We start from the raw sequence: 26,354 nt of genomic DNA, 5'->3' as shown, positions 1-26,354 counted from the left end.
ACAGGCTTCCGGGAAAATATATAGCGTGACTTTTATAACGGAAAACTTTAGCCTGAAAAACTTTATAACGTGGGCGGAGCCGCGGGCAAAAGCTAGACCAGTATATAACACACATAAATTATTTCCCGCGGAGCGCGAAATGATGATGATGATGATAAAAGTAAAAATATAGGTGGTTAGGGGCGGCATTATCCAGATTTTGCCCCGCCTCGAAAAAATTCAAGATCCGGGGCTGCTCTCAGTCATCCCTAATTAAAAAAGTTAACATTATTAAATATTCCATAAAAAAGAATCATAGGAATCGGTATAGAAACAGCAAAGTTATACATGAAATACGCTAATAATAAGCCATCACGCGTGAATACTGAATCATGCTATATGCTTCCTTCGATTTCACAAGGATCCCATCATCAGACAATCGGACCACCTGCATACCACCATACATTAAAAAACATCCCGACAAATTGAGCACCTCCTCCATTTTTGAAGTCCGAAATCCACGCGGGCGAAGCTGCGGGCGGAAGCTAGTAAATAAATAAAATACTTTATTTATCACGTAGGCGAACAAAGTTGCACTTATGATACCTCAAAACAAAGTATAATAATAATTATTATTATTTTTAAATAAAATTAAAATTACTTATATAACTACGGATATTTTGAATTAGGGATAAAATTTAAGGACACACGCCGCTCATACTTTTAATCCCGAACGAACGACGCAATATTTTAGGCTCAATTGTACGATTTTATTACCATTTAACTATGTGATAGGAAACATATTTCGCTCTAACTGTGACAAATTTAAATACCAGGCAACACATGTATCAAAAATTCTTTTTTTTTGTGATTGGCAGATCTATCGACAAATCCTAAGAAACATGTAAAACACTACAAATAACCTAGGAGACTATTTTAAATATTTTTTTTAAATCACATATGCTTCACACACAAGTAGGGACCATATTATCTATGGCAGAGTAAACTTGTAACGCGCTCGTGTTACGTTTTCGTGAAAATAAATGGAAATTTATTTTTATTATTTAATTTCTGCAAAATATCAATTTAGTGTGCCAATTTCTATTGTCTTAAACGCGACGCGCAACGTGATTTCTATACTCTGTCAGAATAACGTGTGAAACAGAGAATACGGCCCCCCTTGGTGGGTACCAAGGACTCAGTAAGAGTAGCTTTATAGTTGTAATCATGTAAGACTGAACTCAGAACACGGTACACGGCGAATAACAACGGGCAAGCAACAATGTAGCCCGGAATACTAACGCCAATAGTGTTTTATGATTTAAACTATAGATACAGAGGTTATAAGTGAACAGCCTGAAATACAATGCTATGCATTTCAAACTTTGTGCTAATGTTCTTTAACAATGTATGAATGAGTGGAAGATAGTTATTTTCTATTTGCAAACTAACACTTGAGTCCATTGCGTGAGACATTGTGGTGTTTGCATTTGTTTTTTCGAAGGAAAAAGTAATGTGATAATACGAGCGGAATTTTATTTAGGCAATAAATTAACAAATTGCCGTCAAGTGTATTGACGAAACAATTGCTATTAACAATTGGTGTGCGATAAACTGCTGATGCTGGTGTTAGGATGTTTCATATCGGCCCATATAGCGACTACCGTACACAAGGTGTTAAAACCCGCTATAGTGGCCCACGTAAGTGTGTCGCGTTCTGGGATCAGCTCACGTATATACGGTTCCAACAGGCCGGCATAATTGTGTCGACTATCGGAGTAATCTCTCGTCAGTCGACATTCTATTGGACCCCTCTCCACTTACCATCAGATGTGGTGCGGTCACTTTGCCTTGCGCGTATAGAAAACAAAATAAACAAAAATTCCAATATGTTGTTTTCGAAAGAAAATATAACAAAAAAGTCATGAAAAAGGAACCTCCCTATTATAAATGAATTACACAAAATAAGCTATAAAATTGTTATTTATAAAGTAAGTTTGAGAAAACAAAAACAAAAAGAACTAAAGAATGTATTGGAATACAGTGTATTACAATCTATCTTATTAATCAGTGGGCTGCCGTAGCATGTGTTCAATAAGTAGCGTGTGTCTGTTATCATTGAGTCAGGACCATTATTTTAATCACACTAGTGATGGTACTGTATTTTAAAACACTATAAATTAATAATAATAACGAAATAACTACTAGGTATTTATGTTACTGTAAGAGACTCCGTGGTGTAGTCGTGTTGCGTATGCGGTATTATCACCGCTCAGTCCTAGGCTCTAATTCCGGCAAGATCAAAATTATGTTTTTTCTGCTCAGTATCCACCCGGAGTCTTAAATTTATGGACGATATAGCGATAGGCTCACCCCCTATCACTGCATAGAAAGAAACAAGCAGGATGCATTTTGAGTGCCAAAGTTGCTCCTCCGCCTACCCCTTCGAAGATAAAAGCCTGTGTATTTTTTTTTATTTAAAATCACTGACTACTGACTAAGTATTATTATTTTACTATAAAACCACAATAGTTTTGTTACGTACGGTCAGCGATACCTTTCTAATACCTTTCCTTAAAGGTCAACAATGCACCAGAACCGCTGGCATTGTGCTGGACGATGATCATTTACCATCAGGTGACCCACTTACTCCTTTGTATTCTGTATTATACAAAGTAATATTAAATCTCATCATTTATCTTTACTTTTGTTTGTAGACATAATCCAAAATGAAGCTATTGATAAAATTTCTTAAATAAATGAATGAAATTTTAGTCAGCATTGATACCTTCTTTGAAGCCGCTATTCAATTAAATCCTGGGGTTCGACACTCGCATTGCAACAATGTTCATGATATCTGCAATTTTTTGAAGGATCAAAGATAATTCCTAATTACTGCATCAGGCTTGTATTTATGAGGTCAATACTATTATCTAATCCAGCCGACTTGCAATGTTTAAAAAAAAGGTTGTACAACTTATTATAAGATAGGTAACCTACTTTTATAACAGCTGCTTGCTATAGGACGTAAAATAGTCGAAATAGTTTCGTAATGTTTATATTTTATACATTAATAATATCATTCTCCCACGGGCAAATATTTTTGGATCATTGAAGCTTGAATCAATATCAATAAAAGATTAATTTCATTTAAAATTCCATCAAGATTGGCCTTTACGTTTATCTGATTTTATGTATTTCCGATAGAATATAAATACATACGGACAAGATATTTCTGAGAAGATATATTTTTAGTATCTTTCGGGGAAATGTTCTCGAAGGCCTGGTCAATCGAGTGGGAAAATGTGATCTATTTTATGTCTCATATTATACCAATTGAAGCGCAGTATAGGAGTTGTAGATGTTATTTATGCTTGAAGTGTTTGAAGTCTAGTTTAATAAATTGGTTACTAAGAGTCAGCTATGAAACGATGATCTTGAGCACTAAATTATAAATTTATTGTAAGTTCTAACATATGAATTTTTCTTTTCTTAGACTGTCATAATGAATAATTAGTACATATTAGTACATACTTGTATTTTTAAATTAGCCGGCTATCCTCATATAGATTGCTTGTATTAAAAGTTACGATTGAATATTGATTTGTTTTTATTTTACAAAATTATACTTTTTTCATAAATGCAGTACTCAATTATACAGGTTAAATAATCAGATATGCATACCAAATTTAAATAAATAGTAATATACTAAATAGATTAAAGTGCAAACTTGTAGTAGATACTCCAGCTCTTTTTCGTGTTTCAATCGTTTCAATCGGTTTCCGTTAAGACCTCATAAATGAAAAATTGAAAGAATTTGAAAATTGATTGAAGATAATAATTGAAAACAAATTAAACATGCAGTTTCAATTTACTAAACTCTATTGCTCGTTCCATTAGACTGTCTTACGGAACGATACTGGAAGTGTCGACAGCAGACGCTTTCTTACTAAGTTTTCTCTACTTCACAGAATCTATAGTGACTGCCATGAGATAACATGAGAAAAAACATAATAAACCCAAGTTAATTATCTTAGTTGACAGATAGATAAATCAAAATGAAATAACAGCGAGCACCTTATACGCTAAGTCAATAATTAAACGCAATTAAGCGGGTATTACTCAGGATGACATTAATTCAACCAGCAGCCGTTAATTCAGCTAGCAGAACAGTTTTTACACACCTCTATACCAAGTTTGACGATCGCTGGCGGAAGTCTAGTGGCTCCGGCTTATGGCTTCGACCAAGGGCTATCGTCTGGCCAGACCGCCCACCCAACTCGAGCAATTTTCAACCCTGAACATGTTTTATTAGAGTCTATTTTTAAAGTTATTCATAAAAGAAGACTTTCCCATAAAACAGAACATTAAACCCATATACAGTCTATAATTTTATTGAAGTTAACCATCTTTACAAGAAGTCGCGGTATTTACGACTAATTAATTGTGTATTTTCTACTCTGCAAGCTCTAAATAAAAATGTGGCAATACCTCGCCGTGCCACGACTATTAATGAAATGTATTTGCATATTATTAATTTTTTCACATCTCGGGGGTATTATCGACGTTTCTAATTAAAGAAGAACGCACCTATAAATCTTGAAGGCAGAAATATGTCTGCTTTACGCTATCTTGATGAATTAAAATGAACGTTGTGTAATAAATTTCAATATATTATTATAAATAAAATTATAATGGCTTTTCTTTTATCTTTGTTTTATCTTCTAATTCAATTTCTTCACATTAATACTTGAAACTATCACATATTTAGATCGAATATAATTTAATGTTAAAATATACATAAGGATTTGAATTTGAAAATACATTTTTTTTTTCAGATTCGCGTTAGAAAACCATAGAGACATCATGTCGCAGAGAGATTTCTCAGAGGTATGTCCAATGCATTTTAAATCCAATCTCACTAATATCATTGCGAAAGTTTGTGATGTCTGGATATTTGTTAGAAGTAAACGTAGAAACCTCTGAACGGATTTACGTGAAATTTGGCACTCGGATATACCATATCCTGAATGAATACAAAATATACTATATATATTGTTACGTTACTTAAGCTTTTAACTTGTGCATGCTGTGCCAACCTTTAAATAATTATTACATTTGTGCAACTTGATTGTATTAGTTTTTATATTTAATTCATAAGTATTGGTGTAAACAATTGTTGGTAGCCAAATAAAAAAAAATTAACACATAAGCTACTTTTTACCCGGTTAATTTGCTCCCATGGGATATTATAGGTATTAAATAATAATTTTAAAATACGTGACTTTTGTACCGGTAAGGGCTCTTCACGCAGGCAACTCCGCGAGCAACACCTAGCTTACTCATAATCGCATGCCATTCAACATACCACAAACGACATTTTAAATACCCAATTAATTCGCACATAATATTCATAAAGTGAACGTTTGAAATGCGGGCTCCAATGACATCATGTAGCCGTGGCCTTGAGGACATGAGTTCAAGGATGAAGTAAAGTGACTATTCTTAATACAATGTGAGTAAAGTGACTATTCTTAACGAAATGTGCTGAAACTCAAAGAACAGTTAAAGTCTGTTAAGATCATAACTAGTTTAATTCGCGTATTTTTTAAAACTGTGTAGATACGTGTAAATGGGCCAAAAAATATTTCCTTAAGCTGGGGAACAAATACAGCACCTCACAGTAAATGAATACCTAAGTTTTCAACAGTTTAGTGCAGTGGGACAATATTTATTTATTTATTTACTAACTTCTAATTTACAATTTGAATATGTTTAACAATTGCTTAAAATTGGCAGTTCCCAAAACACGATGAAGCTCTGAAGCAAAGGGAAAAACACAAAGTATACAGTATTTATATTAGCAGCCTATACTAAAACTCTTGTGTACATGCCTTTAAAAAACTATGGTTAAAATATCATATTCCTACAAAATTGACCAAAAGTTGACGACATCGCACATACATCGCCGACATGTTAAAACCCCTGCATTATGTACAAGCATTCGCCACTTAAGCTCAATATCCAAGTAGGTTACATAGGAACACTTTTATCAGTGCCGTGTTAGTGTGACCCCTACGATCCCTGCTATATACAGAAGAGCTGGCCCTTTAATCCCATTTGGTCGGTGAACGTCCAATTGTACGTTACCAATTGCCGTTGTTCAGATGTATTGCATTCGACGTGTGAACGTGTATACTCGTGCGTGACTTGCTTGTTGGGTGATTGTGGGACCGGTGGTAGGGGACAGCGTATTGAAAATCGATTCGTATTTTAAAAATATTTATTCGTAAATAGAACAGAATGTATTCTCTATGGTATGAATCAGTTACAATTATAATTATTGTCCTAATAATCCTACTTATATTATAAATGCCAAAGTTTGTGAGGATGGATGTATATACGTATGTATGTTTGTTCCTCTTTCACGAAAAAACTACTGAACTTATTTGGATGAAACATTAGAGTATTATTGGTTATATATCAAAATAACATATAGGTTACGATTTATAATGATTTAGTGTAATTTGTTTGTAATATAAAGATATATATCAAGTAAGTCGGAAAAAAATTATCCCGGGAAACTCCTTCACGCGGGCGAAGCCGCGAGCAAAAGCTAGTTTTTAATAAATACCCAAATATTTTTAGAATGCTGTGCTATTTTCAACAAAAACGATGATCTTCCAAAAAACTAAATTGATTCATAAATTTACATTAGGCGGCGTTTTTGACGAATGCTTTTACATTATAATATTGATACATATTAAATAGTTTCGTACGACCATTGGAATATAAATATTATTCATTTTTTATAATTGTAAAATGTAGGTAGATTTTGTAACGTTGACATTTCGGACGACTCATTCCTCCCCGTGACCATGAAGGTTGTAGGCTTCGAAACGTCGGAAGAAAATTAAAATAAAAAAAACCGCGATAAAACCCGAAAACTAGTTAAATTTTGATATCTAAAATTCGTGTAAACATGAGACATCATTAGACCATTGGAACATTAAAAATTAAAGTCATTCATTTAATTCATTCAACAATCAATATAGAAGTGAGGAGTACAACGGGCTAATTTTTATCCCATGAACAGACTTTTATCCCAAGAAGTGACTGAAGCTTATATTCCCCATCGTCACTCAAGAGAACCGCGACAAAATCTAAGTACTTATATCCCTACGCTATTTATTTATTTATTTAATAAAATACACCAACAGTGTATGTACATATCTTTAAGACTAGAAATCATTGTATACAGGCATATACAACATGCACAAAAAAAATATTATTAGTTTTTTTTATTGCTTTGATTGACGAGACGAGCGTACCGTTCGCCTGATAGTAAGCTATACGACCGCCCATAAACCGCAGAAACACCATCCAACACCTTGAATTACAAAATATTGTTTGGTATTCCACGGCGCTCACCATCCTGAGACGTGAGATGTTAAGTCTCATTATGTCCAGTAGTGCACTGGCTACAATGTCCTTTAAACCGGAACGCAACAGTTCCTACAAACTGCTGCTTGGCGGCAGAAATAAACATTGCGGTGGTACCTACCCAGACGGATTCTCACATATGCGACCTACTACCAACAAACTATGAGTATTTCTCAAAATATTCCCGCTATCAGCTCATAACCGAAGCGCAAAGCTTTCTCCTTGGCCCACACCAATGACGAGGTAAGTTACACATAAGGTTCGATATAAATTAATGTAATTCAAATGCTGTTAAGGTGGAGATGTGACGGATAGCGTGGGCGTGACTCCGCGTACATACTATTATAATGGCGTTACTAGAACAGGAATTGATGTTTTTTTTTTGTTATTAAAAGCATGTATCATTTCCTATGGATGTGGCGCAATGAATATTGGTTTGGTAGGATGCGGTTTTGTTCCCAGATCAGGCAATTTCAATGAGTATGTTATTTTAAGGATAATTTACATTTATTGTTCTTGTATTGTGTTTTATTATAAGGTAGTGTGATTAAAAGAAACCCGGGTCCTAACAAGGCCCACCATCTTTTTGGTATTTTTGTATTGTAATGCAAGAATGTACTACGATTTTTATTAGTGCTTTTATTACTAATTTGTATATTAAGAAGTAACGTGTTGCAATTTATAAAAAACATTTTTTACCTTATTTAATAAATATATTTTATGAAGATTTTACAATTAGGTGGGCTTTCAAAGGTACCTTTACCTTGCAAACAATACACAAAAGTCCTTACTTAAAAATGCATGCCTTACTTAAATATTTAGACTCAATCTATTCCATTTAGTATACATGCAATACTATTTCACCATTTTACCTGATAAAAAAGATGTAGATCGAAAACAAATAAATTGTCGGTTTATATTCCAAGATGAAGGTAACATTACAGCAAATAAATCGTACATTTCTTTAGTGCATTAAATAATCATCGCTAATAGGCTGTTGCCACGTCGCAGTTTATTATGGCCCTGTTCATCGTACGTCGATTTTTATTGCACTGCGGACGCGGGTTAATAATTAAATAGCACGTGGTCTGAGTGCCGAAGGTTTTATGTGCATATCACTCAAGGCATATAAGGAAAATAAAGTACAGACATGGTATTAGAGAGACATAAATTAACATTTTTAAAAAGGACTAATAGTTTTCAGTTCATTATCGATTTAATTATAATTAATCGTAAAGTTGCTTTTTCTATGATAAAATACGTCTCTGTTTTGTTTGTGTTAAAAGATAAGTATGGGTTATTGTGATTTGTCACATATACATATTATTTTATGTAAAGCTATATATATATTTTTTTTCATATAACATAGTCCAAAATTCTTAATAAATGCCATTCCATACACATATTTCAACTGAAGAATTACAATAAAAAAAACATGTCCGACACACAAAAAGACGCCATCTTTCCTAGTAAACAAGTATGTAAATTGGACTGCGCCCACGAACTGCGAATTGTTTAGGAGAATAAAACTCACATTCGGAATAATTAAAGTATAATTAAAATAAAACGTGAATAAATTAATAATGTATAAACTTTATTTTAATATTAATTGTGGTCATTAACTTAGTTCAGAATAAAATATATTGGAAATCTAAAATATTTTATGTTTTCTGTTTACGCGTATCATATTCATAATATTATTAGTATGAATAATCGTATTCCTATTATGCAATATTAAAATTGCGAAACTTTGTAATACTTAAGTGTGAAAAATTTAAAAATTAAAAGCTAAAAAATTAAGAAAAAATTGTTACAGTAAAGTAAACTTATTCTTCATGAACATATAGACGGTGGGACATTCATTCCGTTATAGTCTTTCACGGGGGAAATCACGTACCAACAAATTCGTACTTTCGATAAATGCGAAAGTTACACTGTCTGTTACGCTTTTAGGGCTGAACCACGAAACCGATTTCGATGAAATTTGGTTTGAATATAATTTGAGACCCTGCGAAGGACGTGGCTAGTATTAGCTTGAGAAAACATGTAGCAAGACTTTTATCCCGGAAAAAATATTTTATGAGCGCAGAACCGCGAGTAAAGCTAGTCCTATTAATATTATAAATGCGAAATTTTGTGAGGATGAATGTATATATGTTTGTTCCTCTTTCACGAAAAAACTACTTAACGGATTTAGATGCAACTATACATTAAAATTGATTATACATCAGAATAACACATAGGCTACAATTTATAATGATTTTGTGTAACTTGGTCATAATATAACGATACATATCGAGTAAGTCGGAAAAAAAATTATCCTGGAAATCTCCATCACGCGGGCGAAGCCACGAGAAAAAGCTAGTAAAACATAAATTATTACATCCAAAGAGCGTTATACAGCGCGGATAAAATATTTTAAACATCCTGTAGTTACGTTGACACTTGACGTTTTATAATAACATTCTGTCATCGCCTGTACACATAAAAAGGTTAAGTAAAAAAGTGTAACGAGTATGTCCATATTTAGCAAATGATATTTTTGACACGTAATATTATTTACAAAATAAAAATCTTGACTGACGTTTAAGCTTATTGTTCGCAAGTTTTATGAAGTTTTCTCAGATATTTACTGGTTACCCCACGTCGTAAGGCGAGGGATAATTAAAAGAGAATTCTAGAGACTTCGAAATGTCAGGCGGATCTAAAGGGTGAAATCAAACCTGCAGCCTCAACCAGTCATTCCGTTGCTATATCTGTCAGACACTTGCTACCATTCAACATATTTTTCAGCAGTTATATTTCGTTAAAATTTAGTTTATGTTTTGTTAATTCACTATTAATTAAATTTTGCGGGTGGTAGGATATATTTTATATCCGCCCGGATAGCGACAACATAAGTGTGTCACGTTCCGAGAACAGCCTGTGTGTGTTTCAACAGGCCAGTATAATTGTGTCGACTGACGAGGAGTAATCATCTCTCGTCAGTCGACATTCTATTGGACCCCAGTCCACTTACCGTCATGTATTGTGCGTTCAAATCGCTGTGGCCGTATAAAAAAAATCACAGCAAAATACCATACTATATATTACATTACGATATAGATTAATTTATCTCTCCAGGAAAATAAAATAAGCCATTAAAAAGAGACAAATCGCACTTCACACCGAGAGTGATAGTCATTGCGTCACGTGGAACCTATCTTTAGTTACCTACTCTACAATTTAATCCCACTTTTCATATCAATTACGATCACTGAATCTTTGCATGCAAGATATTAATTCCACCTACAACATTTTATTGTAATAAACGTTACTCATTCGCATTATTAAAACCTCATAGGATGCTCATTCAAGCCATTTTAATACCATCATAAATGGTTACTCTAATGTTCTATAACTTCATGGCACAATCTCGCACTCTCGCCTCAAAGAAAATTATGGAGGTATTAAAACGATTTTAGTGCTTCGTAATTAGGTCTTAATTACAATGACGTGCGTATTTGATTTAATAAACCCGTAGTTATATTGCGAGCTGGCAATTTTTCTATAAAATTTATAGTATTGCGAACATCGGTGATGTTTTACCGGGAAAGGATTAGGTATAATAAAAATCATTTGCAATGTGGTTAAAAAATACTTCCTTTGTTTTATTCTTTTGAAGTACTATTTTTTATATATAATTGTAGTAATTGACTACGAAAAGAGCGTTCGTTTCAGGTTCTAAATTTTAGGTTAGGTATAAAGTTGCTTTAACTTAAGGAATACTTATAGTATTTTCACAATTTTCCCTCACTTTTGCTAATTTAACCTAAAAAGATTGTTCGAAAATACGTTATATGTACTATACCATAAATTACTTGTAATTAAACAATAAACTTTTACCTTATCCAGATACTTCGTATTTTAATAGCATGAGAATCGTGTTACCCTAGAACTATAATATTTATACTTTATTAATCATGCTCCGGGAGTTTTAGCCTCAATAAAAAAAAATTGACGAATAAAAAAAGTATTATTAAAATGCTAAAAAATATTAATTATCGTACCCTTTCAGATACCAATTAACACAAATTGCTTCCTAAAGTGCTAAAATGGCTTAACAAAAAAGTACTGAAAAACTACGAATCTTAATCAAACGATGAAAGGAATAATTTCGTTGCACTTTTAAAATACTATACGATCGCATTTAAATAAGGCCAACAGTGTATTAGGGGCGTATTCTCGGTACTGTAGACTTTTAACGGATTTAATTAACCGTGCGACATCGCTGCGGCTGCGAAAGCTTTGTTCGCATTTTATTATAGACAAATGACAGAGTAAAATGATGAGTGCGGCTGATAATCTCGGCAACGGCAATAAGGGGCCGTGTAACAAACCGTGGGGATAAACGGCGCCTGCGCACAGCTCTCGGTACTGCTACGCAATTACGTGTAGTTAACATTTTGTAGGCGCCTATTCCGGATTCTGCTCGATATTGACTATAATTTACTTGTTTTTGAATAATAATGTATTATCACAATTCTGCATTACATACCACATAAAAGGTAGACTTTTTTTACTATTTGAACTCTTAACATAATTTAAGTTTGTTTTAGTAAATCAATTTCTAGAAATACGCACAAATTATGTCCTTCATTGTATTAATAGTAATGGAGATTCAGATTTTGTTACGGTATTATAGCAAAGAACAATATAAAAGACTTTAAACTTATTGTGAACAATAAGGTTTTATTGTGGTAACAGCGGTAGACACGTGCAAGCATTTTATTACACAATTTAAATTCTCCTAAAGACAATAACTCTCGCGTTCACAGCATATCTGTAGAAGTATTTACTCATTTATGCGCAGCGTTTTAAAATTAATGTGTAATGAATTTTTATCGCCATACGTCGAAATGACCGTACGGTGTACCTTTGAACATAAAATTTATTATCTACAATGTACCACAGCGTTTACTATGTGGAACTTGGAAATTAGCAAAGTTGTGAAATATTTTATGGGGATATTTATCGGTGTCCGGATTTATATGTAAATGGAGGGTAAGGTTCTTATAAAGGGTTCATGTTTACTTCAAATGTATGAATTGGTGTTTTAATTTCTTTTATCTCCCTTTATTTAACTTCGAAATTCACTTTGTGCAACAATTTTAAACGTGTTACTGTATGATTATGCTTAGTTTTAGTGACCGTCTACAACTAAGTCTGTCGTCAATGTTCTCTGACCAGATTAGTTCCCGAACAAATCATTTTATACTATGTCTATATGTTACTCCCCCTAGAAATCGAACCCAAGACCTGCCCTCGTAGCCTATATACGTTTCCACTAAGCCTTAAGGCGACGTGTGTAGTGTTTGTGCTGCTTACACTTAATGATTCTAAATTTATTGGGTTCATATACAAATAAAGAAATATTTTAATGCTTAATCTATAAAAAAATATGAGCGTGTTGTTGATACATTAAAACTGTGATATTATTGACTACCGGTACCAAAAGAATATTTTCAATTTCGTGATATATCCAATGAAAAGCTGAAATTAGTTTTCTATTTGGTAACATATAGCCCTGATCATTTAAATGAATCGGCTCAAACCCTTATTTATAGCGTTTATAAATAATACAGAACCTTACAAATAACTACAACATCCGAGACATTACCGTCCTTCCTTTTTGTAGGCAAGTAAATACAACATATTACACAAAGTCAATTCGCATGAAAATAAAATTTATTCTCAAAAATTTAGTGTTATGTGTGTATTTTTTCCCTCATAAAAACATAAAACGTCTGATATACCAAAACACAATTTAAGATTCGAAATAACCCAACGGTCAGCCAAATATGCACAGGCTATTTAAATAGCATAACTTAGCTATGATAAATCGCAGACATTAACTACCTGTAACATTATGCCTATCCTTATTTAACCCCCACGGCCGATGTATTTATGAAGATTAATGACATAATAACGCAAAATCTTGCGACAAATTTCGCGCGGTTCCAATAATAAGTCGCTTGCAGTGATGCACAGTAATAACAAGTTATACGCGATCCGGTGAGTGGTTGCTGGTTGACGCTTTTAGGATTCAACGATAAAACAAAATAAACCAAAGTCTCGTATTTCTGTGAACATTCTTTTTTCGTAAGTACAGGCTCTATTTTATTCTTGCCTTATAGTTTTTTTTTATTTTAAATCAGTTTTTCTTTTGTATTTTTATGTATTATTCGTGTTTTTCTTTAATTTATAAAGCATGGGATTTTTTTTCGAAACGAAAATACAATCGACATTATTATTCAAAGCTATATTACATGACATACAATTACAAGATACCGATGTAAGTACTTATTACAGGACGGAGCTATTAAATAGAGTACATAATACTACATTCCGTTAAACGAATGCTCACTTTAATGTATTAGATATTGCACCTGTTCTAACTTCATGTTATCGTTTCCTTCACACGTTTACCGCCGTAAGTTATATTCAAATTGTAGTCACAACTCATTTGTATGCAAAAGGGTTATAAAAAGTTTTTGTTGTTGTTTTTTATGCCACTTCGGGCTTTCGGTTTTTTAATAGCTATATTTAAGTGATGTTTCTAATGCACTTTTACATGTAAGTTTAAACTTAACAGTTAAATTATCATTTCATATTATTACTTTTTATTGTTGAAAAATGTTATTAAATAATAGTGTTCGTTTTATGCATTACCGTCAGTACGCATTATATTATAATTGAAAAAATAAAAAGCAAGCTTAATGTGACACATTTTTCTTCACAAAGCAATCATTCAAGGGACAAAATCTACGTCACAAACACGCTCCCAATGTTTTCACGTCAGTATATAAATTAAAACAGTACAAAAGACAGTACTCCAGCACCGCAATTACAATAGACGCTTTACGGCGCGCGTAAAAGAGTGCTTTAGTGACGATTGTTGCGCGTGCGCACTACGCTCACAATGTGTCGTATTTCAACACCTGACGAGATGTCCGCTCCACGCACTAAACTCTACCTTCGGGAATTAGATTTTGTTTGGACTTAGGAAGTAACGCTATGGACGAACGGTCTTGTGGTTTTGCTCAAATGTGCCATTTTGAAATATTATTGTATTAAGTTGAAAACTATATTTTGTTTCTTTTTTATTTTTCCTTACGAAAAGATATACAAACTATATCATCTAACATTAAATTCACCCATATCTCACCTACAACCCGCTACGCCGTGCCGCACCAAACTTATTTCGTTAAGCCTATTTAACAGCGTCTGCGCTATGCCTTAATGTGTTTAATACAAGTTAATAAAGAGACGCAATTTGCAAGTGCGGCATAAAGTTTTTATTAAAACACGTAAAAATAAATTACGAATTTATTTTCTGCATATATTCTTTAACAAATTTATTTTTTCAGGCCACAGTAGCTATTAACTTCAGAATGTTTTTGTAACGAGTCAGGCGAGAGCGCTCGGGGCGGCCTGTCTAGAAAATTTCTCGTTATTATGCCTTGGTAGTGTAAAACATACTATTAGGTAAAATGATCTGCTTCGATGCCTAATTGTCTAACATTTATTCTATTTCAACTAATCATGGATATAGAGCTGTCTTTCGCTCGGAAACTAATAATTACTTTTAAGTGTTGCGTATTGCTTTTTCATTTAAATTTTACGCACTATTTCAAATAGCAATGTTGTATTTACTTTGATAGATCTCCTAGAGAACAAGTTTGAAAACTGCTGTTGATAAAACTATATAAACTATATTAGATACACCTTTATCTCTTAGTGGAGCGTTTGTTTGAAAAAGCGACATAACACATATATATTTGGATGTCATGCAGACCATAACAATTAATAACATTCACATCACTTACCTATACATACGAGTATTATAAAACTAAGTCCTCTTTTCTGTCTGTCTGTCTGTATGTAATCTATTTTCTCTTAATCTACTGAACTGATTTTTATGAATTTTGGTATGGAAATAGTCTAAGACCCTGGGAAGATTATACCTTTATAAAAATATATAGCGGGACTTTTATCCCGGAAAACATATTCAAGCCGGCGGAGCCGTGAACAAAATCTAGTATAGAATAAAGTTATCTCCAAATGTTTCCACAGAAACCGATACCATATATCTGTCGATGTAATGCTAACAGGTTTTTTGATAAGTAAAGCTGGGGCTGTTGCCAAGATACCTTTCTATAATCGTTAACGCTAACGTTATGTATGAGAATGACATATCCTAACGATAGACTTATCGATAGAATATGTTATTCTCATACATTGTTTCTATTTTCTGTTAGCGTTAACGATTGTAGTAAGACATCTTGGCAACTGTTTCTGGTATACTTTAAGTTCTGATAAAACTAAATGTATCAAAAATCTGTATCTATCTTTAAAAGCCCACTTTCATGTATTTCAATCTAATTGATATAAACCATTCATATATCTATCTATATAGATAATAATCACCGTTTGTATGTTTGTCGTCTAAGCGTTCCGAAAGCATTGATCAGATTGTGAGGAAACTTTGATAGGGTGTCCTCGGAATCCCGGCGAGATATCTTGGCCCGAAAAATCTATATATAAATATTTTTCGCTTTTAAGGAAACCTAATGATACTTTTTCACTATGCTTTGAAATTTTGGCATATTTTACTTATTATACTTACACTAGCTTTTGCCCGCGGCTCCGCCCGCGTTATAAAGTTTTTCAGGCTAAAGTTTTCCGTTATAAAAGTAGTAGTTTCCCGGGAGCCTATGTTCTTCCCAGGGCCTCAAACTGTTCCATACCAAATTTCATCTTAATACGTTGGGTAGTTTTTGAGTTTAACACGTTCAGGCAGACAGATGCAGCGGGAGACTTTGTTTTACCCTTAACATTTTTTTTTACAAAAAATAGGGGTTGGTGATAGAAAGGTGTAAATTTAGGGTTGAATGTATTTTTTAATGCGACATAATAAAAAAAATAAAAATTTGTATAGAATTATAAAAAAAATGTTAAGGGTGGACAACCCTTAACACTTAGGGGTATGAAAAATAGATGTTAGCCGATTCTCAGAACTACTGAATATGCATGCAAAATTTGGTTAAAATCGGTAAAGCCGTTTCGGAGGAGTACGGAGACAAACATTGTGACACGAGAATTTTATATATTAGAAGATATACTCTCTGTTTATTTATACGTTCGCGAATTTACTATACATGCGTGAACGTCTCCATATTATATTGTGTTTAATTTGCTGCGATTAAGTCACTTTTAGATTCAATCATATCCATGTTGAGTTTTTCTAACTTGAGCTTACATTATAGCTAAATAATATTTCAATTATTCTAATCGTAGTGTTAAGTCTGCTAGAAAACCTAGTAAATAAGATAAAAAATACTTTACGTGGCTGTGTAACGCATGCCGGGTACAGCTAGTATTTTATAAAAGACGTATGTACTAATGATTTGCTAATTGTCCGTAAATAGTGCATTGCGTGGCAAAGTTAATTACTTCACGCCTCGTTCAGATTACCAATAAATTTCGTACTAATTGCTTAAATTCTAATTGGAGCTAATTGCAGTGGGAAACGGCGACTGCAAGTTTTATCAGAGCATATCGGTGCAATTTAAATTGGTACTGAACATAGACATCATTGGGTTTTACAAACGACTTTGGTAACAAACACAGTCCAGGTAGTCTTAAAAGTATGGAGAATTTGTAAAATCCTAACTATCGTAATGTTTATTGTGCTAACAAGTACCTAATTGTAATCTTCAATGTTCGTGTTAAAATCAAATGTTTATGTTTTTAGGTGCAATTTTGGTTTGATATTTTTACTACTAGCTTTGCTCGCAGCTTCGCCCGCGTGAAGGAGTTTTCCGGGATAATTTTTTTTTCGACATACTTGATATGTATCATTATATTATGACCAAACTGCACAAAATCGTTATAAATTGTAGTCTATGTTATTCTGTTATAACCAATATTACTCTAAAGTTTCATCCAAATCCGTTCATTAGTTTTTTCTTAAAAGAGGAACAAACATACCTCTCCATACATCCATCTTCACAAACTTTCACATTTATAATATTAGTAGGATAATTGATTAGTTAAGATCAAACATTAGGCGAGGAAGCGATCAGTTATCACGTATTTATTATTTCCTGTGAATATCATTGCCTAAATTATTATCATTGAGTACTCTTGTATATCGACTCATGCCAGTGAGAACTAGACTACGAACGTACAAGGAAGTGTTGTCCTGATTCGAGCTATAAGCTGTTTATAGGTGATCTTCATTTAAATAAATGAGGCATATTACATAGATCTGTTTGTATGGTTATTGCCAGAACGCTCAGTTATATTTAAAAATGAATTTATTAGTACAGCTCTGTAGTTAATGATTACTAGGTACTATAGTACACTTTTGTGTTTCTAATGTTTATGGGCGGTGTAATATACCAAATAATACTTAGTAATTCAAGGTGTTGGATGGTGTTTCTACTGTTTATGGGCGGTCGTATCGCTTACCATCAGGCGACCGGTAAGCGCGTCTCGTCATTCAAAGCAATAAAAAAACACGAACATTTCTAGTTTGTTAATTTTCTTAAGTCTTTCAATCTGTACGTTATTTATAATAGCATAAATGATGGCCTTTGATATATACTGTTCAATAATATAGATAAATTAAACTATACAGTATACGGACCAAAATAAAATAAACATTTATTTATCATCTTAAATGTAACAGTCAACAATATAGGAAACGCAAGATATAAATGCTTTGTTTTCGTCCGTAACTCGTAAGACGCGTTGTAATTCCCTGCAAGCTAGAATGCAATATTGCATAAAGCTTGTCGCCATTCAAAACGCATAAAACGAATCCTCTCCTCTAACAACTCAGGAAAACTTTATTATCGTTTAGAAACCCGTATTGCTTAGTAGTTGATGCAATCGAAGAACCATGCGTCATCTGTCTGAGTACGTGCGTTTGAAATCAGATTTTCATGAAGTTATTTCTAACAAGCTTATTACATTTTGTCAAGAGTTTTTCTGCCTTTATTTTAGTGATTGATAAATGATTTGATAAATAATTAAAATTGCTTACAAAGTCGCAACGGTAACCGCCGCAAACAAAAGAGTTAAATCTATACTAATACTATCAGCTGCAGGGTTTGTTTGAACGCGCTAATCTCAAGAACTACTGAACCGATTTTGAAAATTCTTTCACTAATAGGAAGCTACTTTACTCCTGAGTATTATAGGCTACTTATTAACCCCGGGAAATATTTATCCCGGAGAAATCTATTCACGCGGGCGAAGCCCCGAACAAAAGCTATAGTCAATATAATTATCTAACTATAGGAAAATAGGGCGCGCTACTACGAGTTGCATGAACTGTGCGGTCGACGCGGATGAGAGCCGCGGCAAACGTAATGTTTGTTCGCTTACATTAACTGATTGCACTTTTTATAGCCGATAAACATGTCGTGACTGGATGTAAAACAATTTTTTCTATCGGAAACTGTTCGTGGCATCCGCGTCGGTAAGTAACATTGCAAAACACGTTATTATCTTTCTAAAATACTGCTTTCCATCCGCTCACCGTTAATTACTAAGTTTATATGGTGAAATTAATTTAAAATTAATTGGTAGAAGCAAAAATACAGTTACGTTTCGGTAACGTTGCTAAAACAGATGATTGACTCTCTAGTTTACGATGCGATTCCATACTTAAGTTTGATTTGTGTTGTAAATCTGAAAGCGTGGTTTATCACACCTAGCCGGAAAACGCGCGATAGCTGGAATTTGATATCAACGTATGAGTTGCAGAGTCTTGCTTCGAATGTTTACTCAACTTCAGAGAATATTATTCCTTGCCTTACCCTATAACTTCTATGTCTAATGGTAATTGGTATTCTAAACATATCACCAAAACCAATTGAACATAAATGTAGGAAATAAAAAACACTTGACATACTTCCCACAGTAAAATGTTGTAATGATCCATTCTGCTTTCAATTAAAATATTGTGATATATAACGGTTTTCCTGTACACAAAAAACTCGTAACATATATACACAAACATACTCACACTCACTCACGCCTTGTATCCCCGAAAGGGCAAACAGACGCGCAACTGGTATACCTAATTTCCGCCGAGTGTATTTCATCCTATAATGTGATAGGATACGAACATATCGCCATATCGCGCACAAATTCAAGTCTCCGGGCTGATATTGAGTAGAAAAGTCCAATATCACTGCAGTTGTACCGTAATACAACAAAGCAACCGAGGCAATTAATTTCATAATAAAGAACCATTTAAATAATTTATTTAATCGTAACAAATAGCTGAATTATATTATTAATATACTAATGGGATGGTTCTTGGTATCTAGTTAAAGATATTTGTCTACAAAGTTTATTTTGCAATAATTCCGAGTTATTACCGCATAATGCAAACAGTAAGCGCACATTACTCGTACGCTTATGTTAAATATATTTATTGTGACTATTTGTCTATGGAATTAGTTTTATAAAACATCGCTATTAGAAATTATAGGCGGTCTCTAATATTTATTGTATTTAAGTTATTGCAGTATTAGAAATGGATTTATATGAACGATACATACAGAATACAAGGCAATACGAAATATAATAAGTTTACTTAATAATACAATAGCACAGGAGAAGAAACATGTCATTAAGTATAATTCTGACCGAATCAAGATGTGATTAACATAAGGTCAGCGTGCACCCAAAAAATTGATGTCCTTGTTTAACCTTATTATTGCAAGGAGACAAGCTGACTTTTTTGCATCTGACGTCAATCTAAAATTAATAAGTGACCTAAATATTCGATGTACCAAAATTCTATATAATTTATATATTTTTCTCCATATTTTTTACATTTATGGTTTTAATATGAAACAAGATAAAAGAGACAAACACGGTTAGTAATAGCTTATAATGCTACCAGCTCAGAACAATGTATCGGATCTCACTCGATTCCCAGCTACATGTCTCTCTCTGCAACCAGCAATAAACTTTGAATATTTTATAAACCCTGGATTTGAGAAATAGACGACAAAATTACTTTTAATAAAAGCCGAATTAATTAAATAAAGAAGTTAAGAACGGCATACCTTTATACAATACGAAATACATTTATGCATTCATTACGTTTTGCAAACACTAGCTGATCTTTGCGGAATTAAATTACATCATGGCACTTTAAATGAATACCTTATAAATATAATAGTTGATATCTGACAGGTGCCGTAATCAAAGAATCAAAATGACCGGTGATTGAAATTTGATGTTGTAGACCAACATTCGCCCCACTAGACCGCGCCTAGCATTACGAAAGCAATTCTAAACCATACGATACGATCAATGATTAAAATTTTGCTTTTCAACTGATTACTTGTTATTTGACAACAGAATGTCCTACAAACACGTCTTTTATCCCCAAAGGGGTAGGTAGAAGCGTAACTAGTGCAACCAGTTTTCGTCGTGCGCTTTCCGTCCCATGATGTGATAATGGCCGAGCTTATCGCTATATCGGGCACAAATTCGAGACTCCAAAATTCTCACATAAGATTCTCCTGTCCATTCAAAATAGAATATTACGCAAAATATTATTTATTTCCAGTTGTGATTTCTATTGTTGTTTTAATTTTTTTTTTTTATGGAGAATATTTACTGATATAAAATTTTAGTCATTATGAATGTATATAATATGTTATTAAATTCCGCGCTATTTTATTTACTCTTCAAAGTACTATTTTCCGATAAAGACAGAATGGAATAACAATTGGCCACCAAGTTATAAACATTTTTTCCGGCGCCAATACAACACGTAAAACATAGAGGAAATAAAACCTATCATGAGTGATTAAAAGAAACCCACAGCCGCAAGGGGCATCGGCTAATAACTGAAAGGCTCTGCGGTCGAGGATATTACTGCGGCGTGTGGTCGCGCATGCGCCGCGCCGGCAGACTGCGCTTTCAATCCCGTATCATTTTACGCACACGCTTTGGAAATCGAACGCAAATATTTTTAATTTATTTTAACGGTATTTGGTTTCTTTGAACATTCTATATTTTAAAATACACGATATAAAGCAGAACTATAAAAAAAACTCATTATTCTATTTTATTTAAATATTAGTACTTAAAATAGGATGGCGCCGTAAATTTATTTGAAAGAATCTACTAGTGTGATATTTCATATATATTATAACAGCTAATTTGATTAGCGCCCAATACTTGGACGCGGTATTGCATGCGCGCGCGCCGCCCTGCTCTATGCCACATTCTTGCGCGTCTAATAACTAATTAAGACTACCGAGCCCAACACCGCTATAGCCCGTACGGTATATTCCGAAGGCCCCAATGTTGGCGAAGACAAATGAATTTTAGACTTCAAGAATGAAGAAACAGCATGAACAAAGGTATGAATAATTGCAATGATTAAGCATTAGACATTCTGTGAATTTTGCACCCTCCTCCATTAGTATAAATATTACTCGCATATTATTAACAACGTGATTTAATTTAAAACATGTTATTATATTAAAGTGTCACGCTGTTTATAGTCGTATATACATTCTCTCACAAGAAAACCCTTTGGCTCACGTAATAAACAAATTAAAAACGATAACCTATATGTTTCCTTCCGTGTACATATTATTTAAGTAATGTGATTTTTTATGTATAAATTTATTGTATCTATACCAATAAAATATATATAATAAAGTTATTTAATTCAAATATTCATACCTACGTCAACAACAAAATAGAATCATTAAGAATGTTGATATAAAGTAGTTATTTTATGCTTATTATGTGTCTTTTGTACCCATAAAAAATCTATAAAACAAATCCCACTATCTTAAACGTTTGATACAATGATTTTATTGCCTCAAATGTACATAAATATTAGCGTCAATTTAACATATAAGGTCCACATACACATTAATGAATATAAAATTTTAAGAATATGTTTCATATGATTACGTGCTCAGTTGGATTAGATAATTTCACAAGAATTTTAAACGTTAGTTGCAATAAAAACAAACAATTTTCATTAATTTTATGTTAAGGCATAAACACGAGATATCATGGGTTATAAAGTCACTGGACACATTTTACGTGCATATACGTAAGCGTTGCGGAGGTTTTGTCCAACGCGACACGGAAGATATCATAAAATACAAATGAAATTCGTCTTGAGACATGATGGATAATATTTGTATAGATATTATTATTTAACGAGTGCCTTTAGCTAAACACCTCGCTTCACCTACATTTGCACCGAACCGCGTCCAATAATTTTCAATCTTTATTTTTTCATGCAAAATCACCGCTTGCTCGTTGAAAGACATCCTTCTATGGACGTTGCTTTTTTTTTTCAAGAAGGTTCAAGCCACCGAGGCTCCATGATACTGGTCAGCTATAAAATACAAGTTGTCCACCACGCCCACACTGGCTGGTTTGCAAGAGTTTTTAAAAATAAAAGAGGATTTAATCCGCGATAATGTTCATCGTAATAACAGTTCGAATATAATTAAACGTACGAAGAAACAAATTCGATACGATAGTTGTTGTTAAGGCTATTATTACGTTAGGAATTAAGCTCGTAATGTAGCGTAACAATGGTTCAAGTTTATTGAAAGCTGCCTGTACGATTATAAGTACATGCGCATCGTATCAATCAATTCTTGAATATTTTACACGTCATACGTCAAGTGGTTAATACGGTAGCGTGCAAAGGAACGTGCCTAGGGCTATTATTTTGACAACAAAAACAACATGGCGGTAGATGATTGCGCGCGAAATCGATCGTCACGAACACATTCCTTGCGCATCGTACGCGTGCCGGAACAAAAACTTCTATAGAAAACTAATATTCCTTGGTTTGTCAAGGAATTTTATAATATAAACGGGTACGCAACACATTATTTAATAAGTATAAAATATTGTAGTCCGACTGGTCACTGGCCAATGACAACGACGTAAATGTAATTATCATTTTCGCACAAAAAATATTTAGTATGTAGATACACGTTCTAACCAATTGAAATGTATTTACAAGCAAACTTAGGCATATTAATTTGAAACCTTCGGTCATAAGTCGATTTTTTCCATTTTTAAACAATATACAATATCAACCTACCTACACATTCTATGAGTATTTTTAATTACTTTTATAAAATATAAATAATTATAAAGGGTATGGACTTTTTTGCCTGGGAATGGAATTTGTTTACGAACACAGCGTACAATGTTAATATAAAACAAAGTTGCCAGCAAAAACAATTCATGAATAACCAACGCACTATATTAAGCACATAGTTTTTAAACCCAAATAAGCGAAAATATTTTATAAAATTCAAGCGCGGGGAATGCAAAACAAACCCATACAACATTGTGTAGTCGTCGAGTCAATATGGAAATATTTAAATGTTACCTAAAACAGAATACAATGGGATATATCTACGCATAGTTATTACCATTACGGCTGACAATTGTGGTCATTATGGTATTCAATACTTTATTGAGTAATTTCCCGACATTACTGGTCGGTTAACCAGAAATTATTAACATTAATTGCTTTAAGTTGTGCGTGGAGTTTTCTTTAAGTCCCTCGTGCTCAGCAATCCGCCTTTCCATAGTATATTATTTTGTTCTTGTAATTACGTTAAAATTGTTGCTTCGGTCGCGTGTTACAATAGGTTTTATAGGATTACATACATAACATGAATATTCACATATATACTGGTTGCCAATTTTGGAATCGGTGACTAATTAAAATGCTAGGTAAGCTAGTTAAATAAATAAACAAATGTATGAAGAGAATGTTTCATTTAAATTAGTCACCGACTCCAAAATTGGTAACAAGTGTATCCTATTATGAGTAGTTCGGTTTCAAACAGACTACGCAAGCAATAGAATGTTCAAAAAAATATTTATACAATTTAAATTTGTTGATTTTGCTAATATTACTTAACGTTGCCAAAATTTATGACATAAAAATAAAACGTTTAGTTTCTCCATTTCTCAAGATTGCTAATCTGGATTGAAAATAAAGCAAGTGACAACGACAACAAGACTAAAACCGACAAAACAAACTTATAAAAATCAGATTAAAGGAATTATCCCCGATGAATCAACCGGTATGTGTGAACGGATTGATGAATGTGCCCCGAAAGAAATTTATTGAGTCGTCCACGCCTCCGAGAAGACTCGAAGTGTGACGTCACATGCCTTCGAATGAAACCGCGTCAAAACATCTCAACCGTTTTAAAGACATGTGAACTAATGCCAAAGGTCACATCTTCCATAGTGGGACCACTTGAAGAGACACTTGAAGCGAACGAGAGGTCACTCACGAAATGGTAATTGTCGAAGTATGTCTGGAATCCGCCGTGTTACCGTGCGATTTCGCAACAATAAACGAATGAAACGGAAAATCCTGGCAAACCCTTCCCAACGCTGTAATACCGCGCTGTAGCGGGTGTTCCCATCTCGGCCGGTTAACAGTCAGGCATGGGAGTCGTGATGGGTCCCGTGCCTCAGGCCAAACTGAACAGATGCGCGGAAGTCAAATGCAATGCGCTTTTTAAAGCTGTCCCTCACGGCCTAAAAATATTTAATTAAAAAATATTGTATTCACAAAACAAACATCGGTATTTTGAATGTACATTATTTAAAAATTAATTCGGATACGTCCACGACGAATGGCTTACGAGCGGAACGCACGCTCCACGTTTCCCATAAAATGTATGAACGTGCGTTGAAAAAATCTTTTGACTAAATCATCAAGAAATTGTCCGAATCCGGTCCCAAATTATAGTGTGATTTGTCTCGGCACCAACACACGTTAATTGTTTTATTTCGAACAGGTAAGAATCTGGTGTAATTATCCCGAAAAATAAGCGGGAAAAAATAGACAAAGGATGACCGACGACGCCATTTTTTTCTCTTTTGTTTTTAACCCTTATACCTGGCGCTGGGCTGGTTTGTGGGCCGTTGTTTGAAACCTTTTATAGTTCAATGGTGAGTTCTGGTTTGAGCTTACAATTTGTTGCCGGGCGAATTAAATTCCCTTTGCGTTATTTTTAAAATTCAAAGCGGAGTTTATTAGGAGTTTTAAATTTGTTTTATGAACTGACCCTAAAAATAAAAATTACCTTAGGTACGTACTGACAGCACGAGCCTAGCACGTAGCGACTATAAAAACGCGTAAAAAAGATGAGAATGTCAAGCCGTTGCTAGGAATGTGATCATTATGGTCTAACATATTATACAACCGTTAGAAAAAAGCTGTGTTTGATATATGAACGCGTGAGAGGAATGTTCACTTATTTCTATTGTTGGTCGTGACGCGCCGTCACACTGCTTTTACTTACAAAACTTATGAAACGATGTGTATAAAAAAAATATAATAAACCGTTTAAAATGAGCATGTAATTTCGTGCTGTATTCATTTTTATTAAGGTTATATTATTTACATTAAGTGAACAAAACTTGTTATACACTATGTTATTACATATGTTTTCTTTGGAGTACAGTACAATTATTCGTTCACTGCAACGTCATTACGAAAATTAAGATAATCTATAATTAACTATAAAATAATATTGACCTTCCTCTTGACTCTTTCCACGTCTTTTGCCAACATAAAATTCTCATATTTACATTGCATTATTCCGGATACGTCACTACACCCCACACACAAATTATTTGTAAAACATGTCGATCTCTTACTCTGTTGTGTAAAGAAGCACAAACCAATAAACACAATTACACATTTATGATTTACTAGCTTTTGCACACGACTTCACCCGCGTGAAGGAGTTTTCGGGGGTAAAGGTCCCGCTATATATTTTCTCGGGATAGAAAGCCTATAACCTTCCCAGGGTCTTAAAGTATCTCCC

At 33.6% G+C, this 26,354-nt stretch overlaps 1 protein-coding gene across 1 annotated transcript in view; it reads left to right on the top strand.

Annotated features, from left to right (window-relative positions):
- The window catches only part of LOC115441325 (tetratricopeptide repeat protein 28), an 84,231-nt gene that overhangs the window by 8,601 nt on the left and 49,276 nt on the right, over window positions 1–26,354 (top strand). The window contains exon 2 of the mRNA XM_030166072.1: window positions 4,818–4,869. Within this exon, the coding sequence (XP_030021932.1) occupies window positions 4,846–4,869 (24 nt within the window). The 5' untranslated portion in view covers window positions 4,818–4,845. The remainder of the gene's footprint in view (window positions 1–4,817; window positions 4,870–26,354) is intronic.

The sequence above is a fragment of the Manduca sexta genome, chromosome 9, assembly GCF_014839805.1.
Source record: "Manduca sexta isolate Smith_Timp_Sample1 chromosome 9, JHU_Msex_v1.0, whole genome shotgun sequence".
Taxonomy (NCBI): domain Eukaryota; kingdom Metazoa; phylum Arthropoda; class Insecta; order Lepidoptera; family Sphingidae; genus Manduca; species Manduca sexta.
The sequence above is the reverse complement of the archived record's forward strand: the minus strand, read 5'-3'. Positions and strand labels throughout refer to the sequence as shown.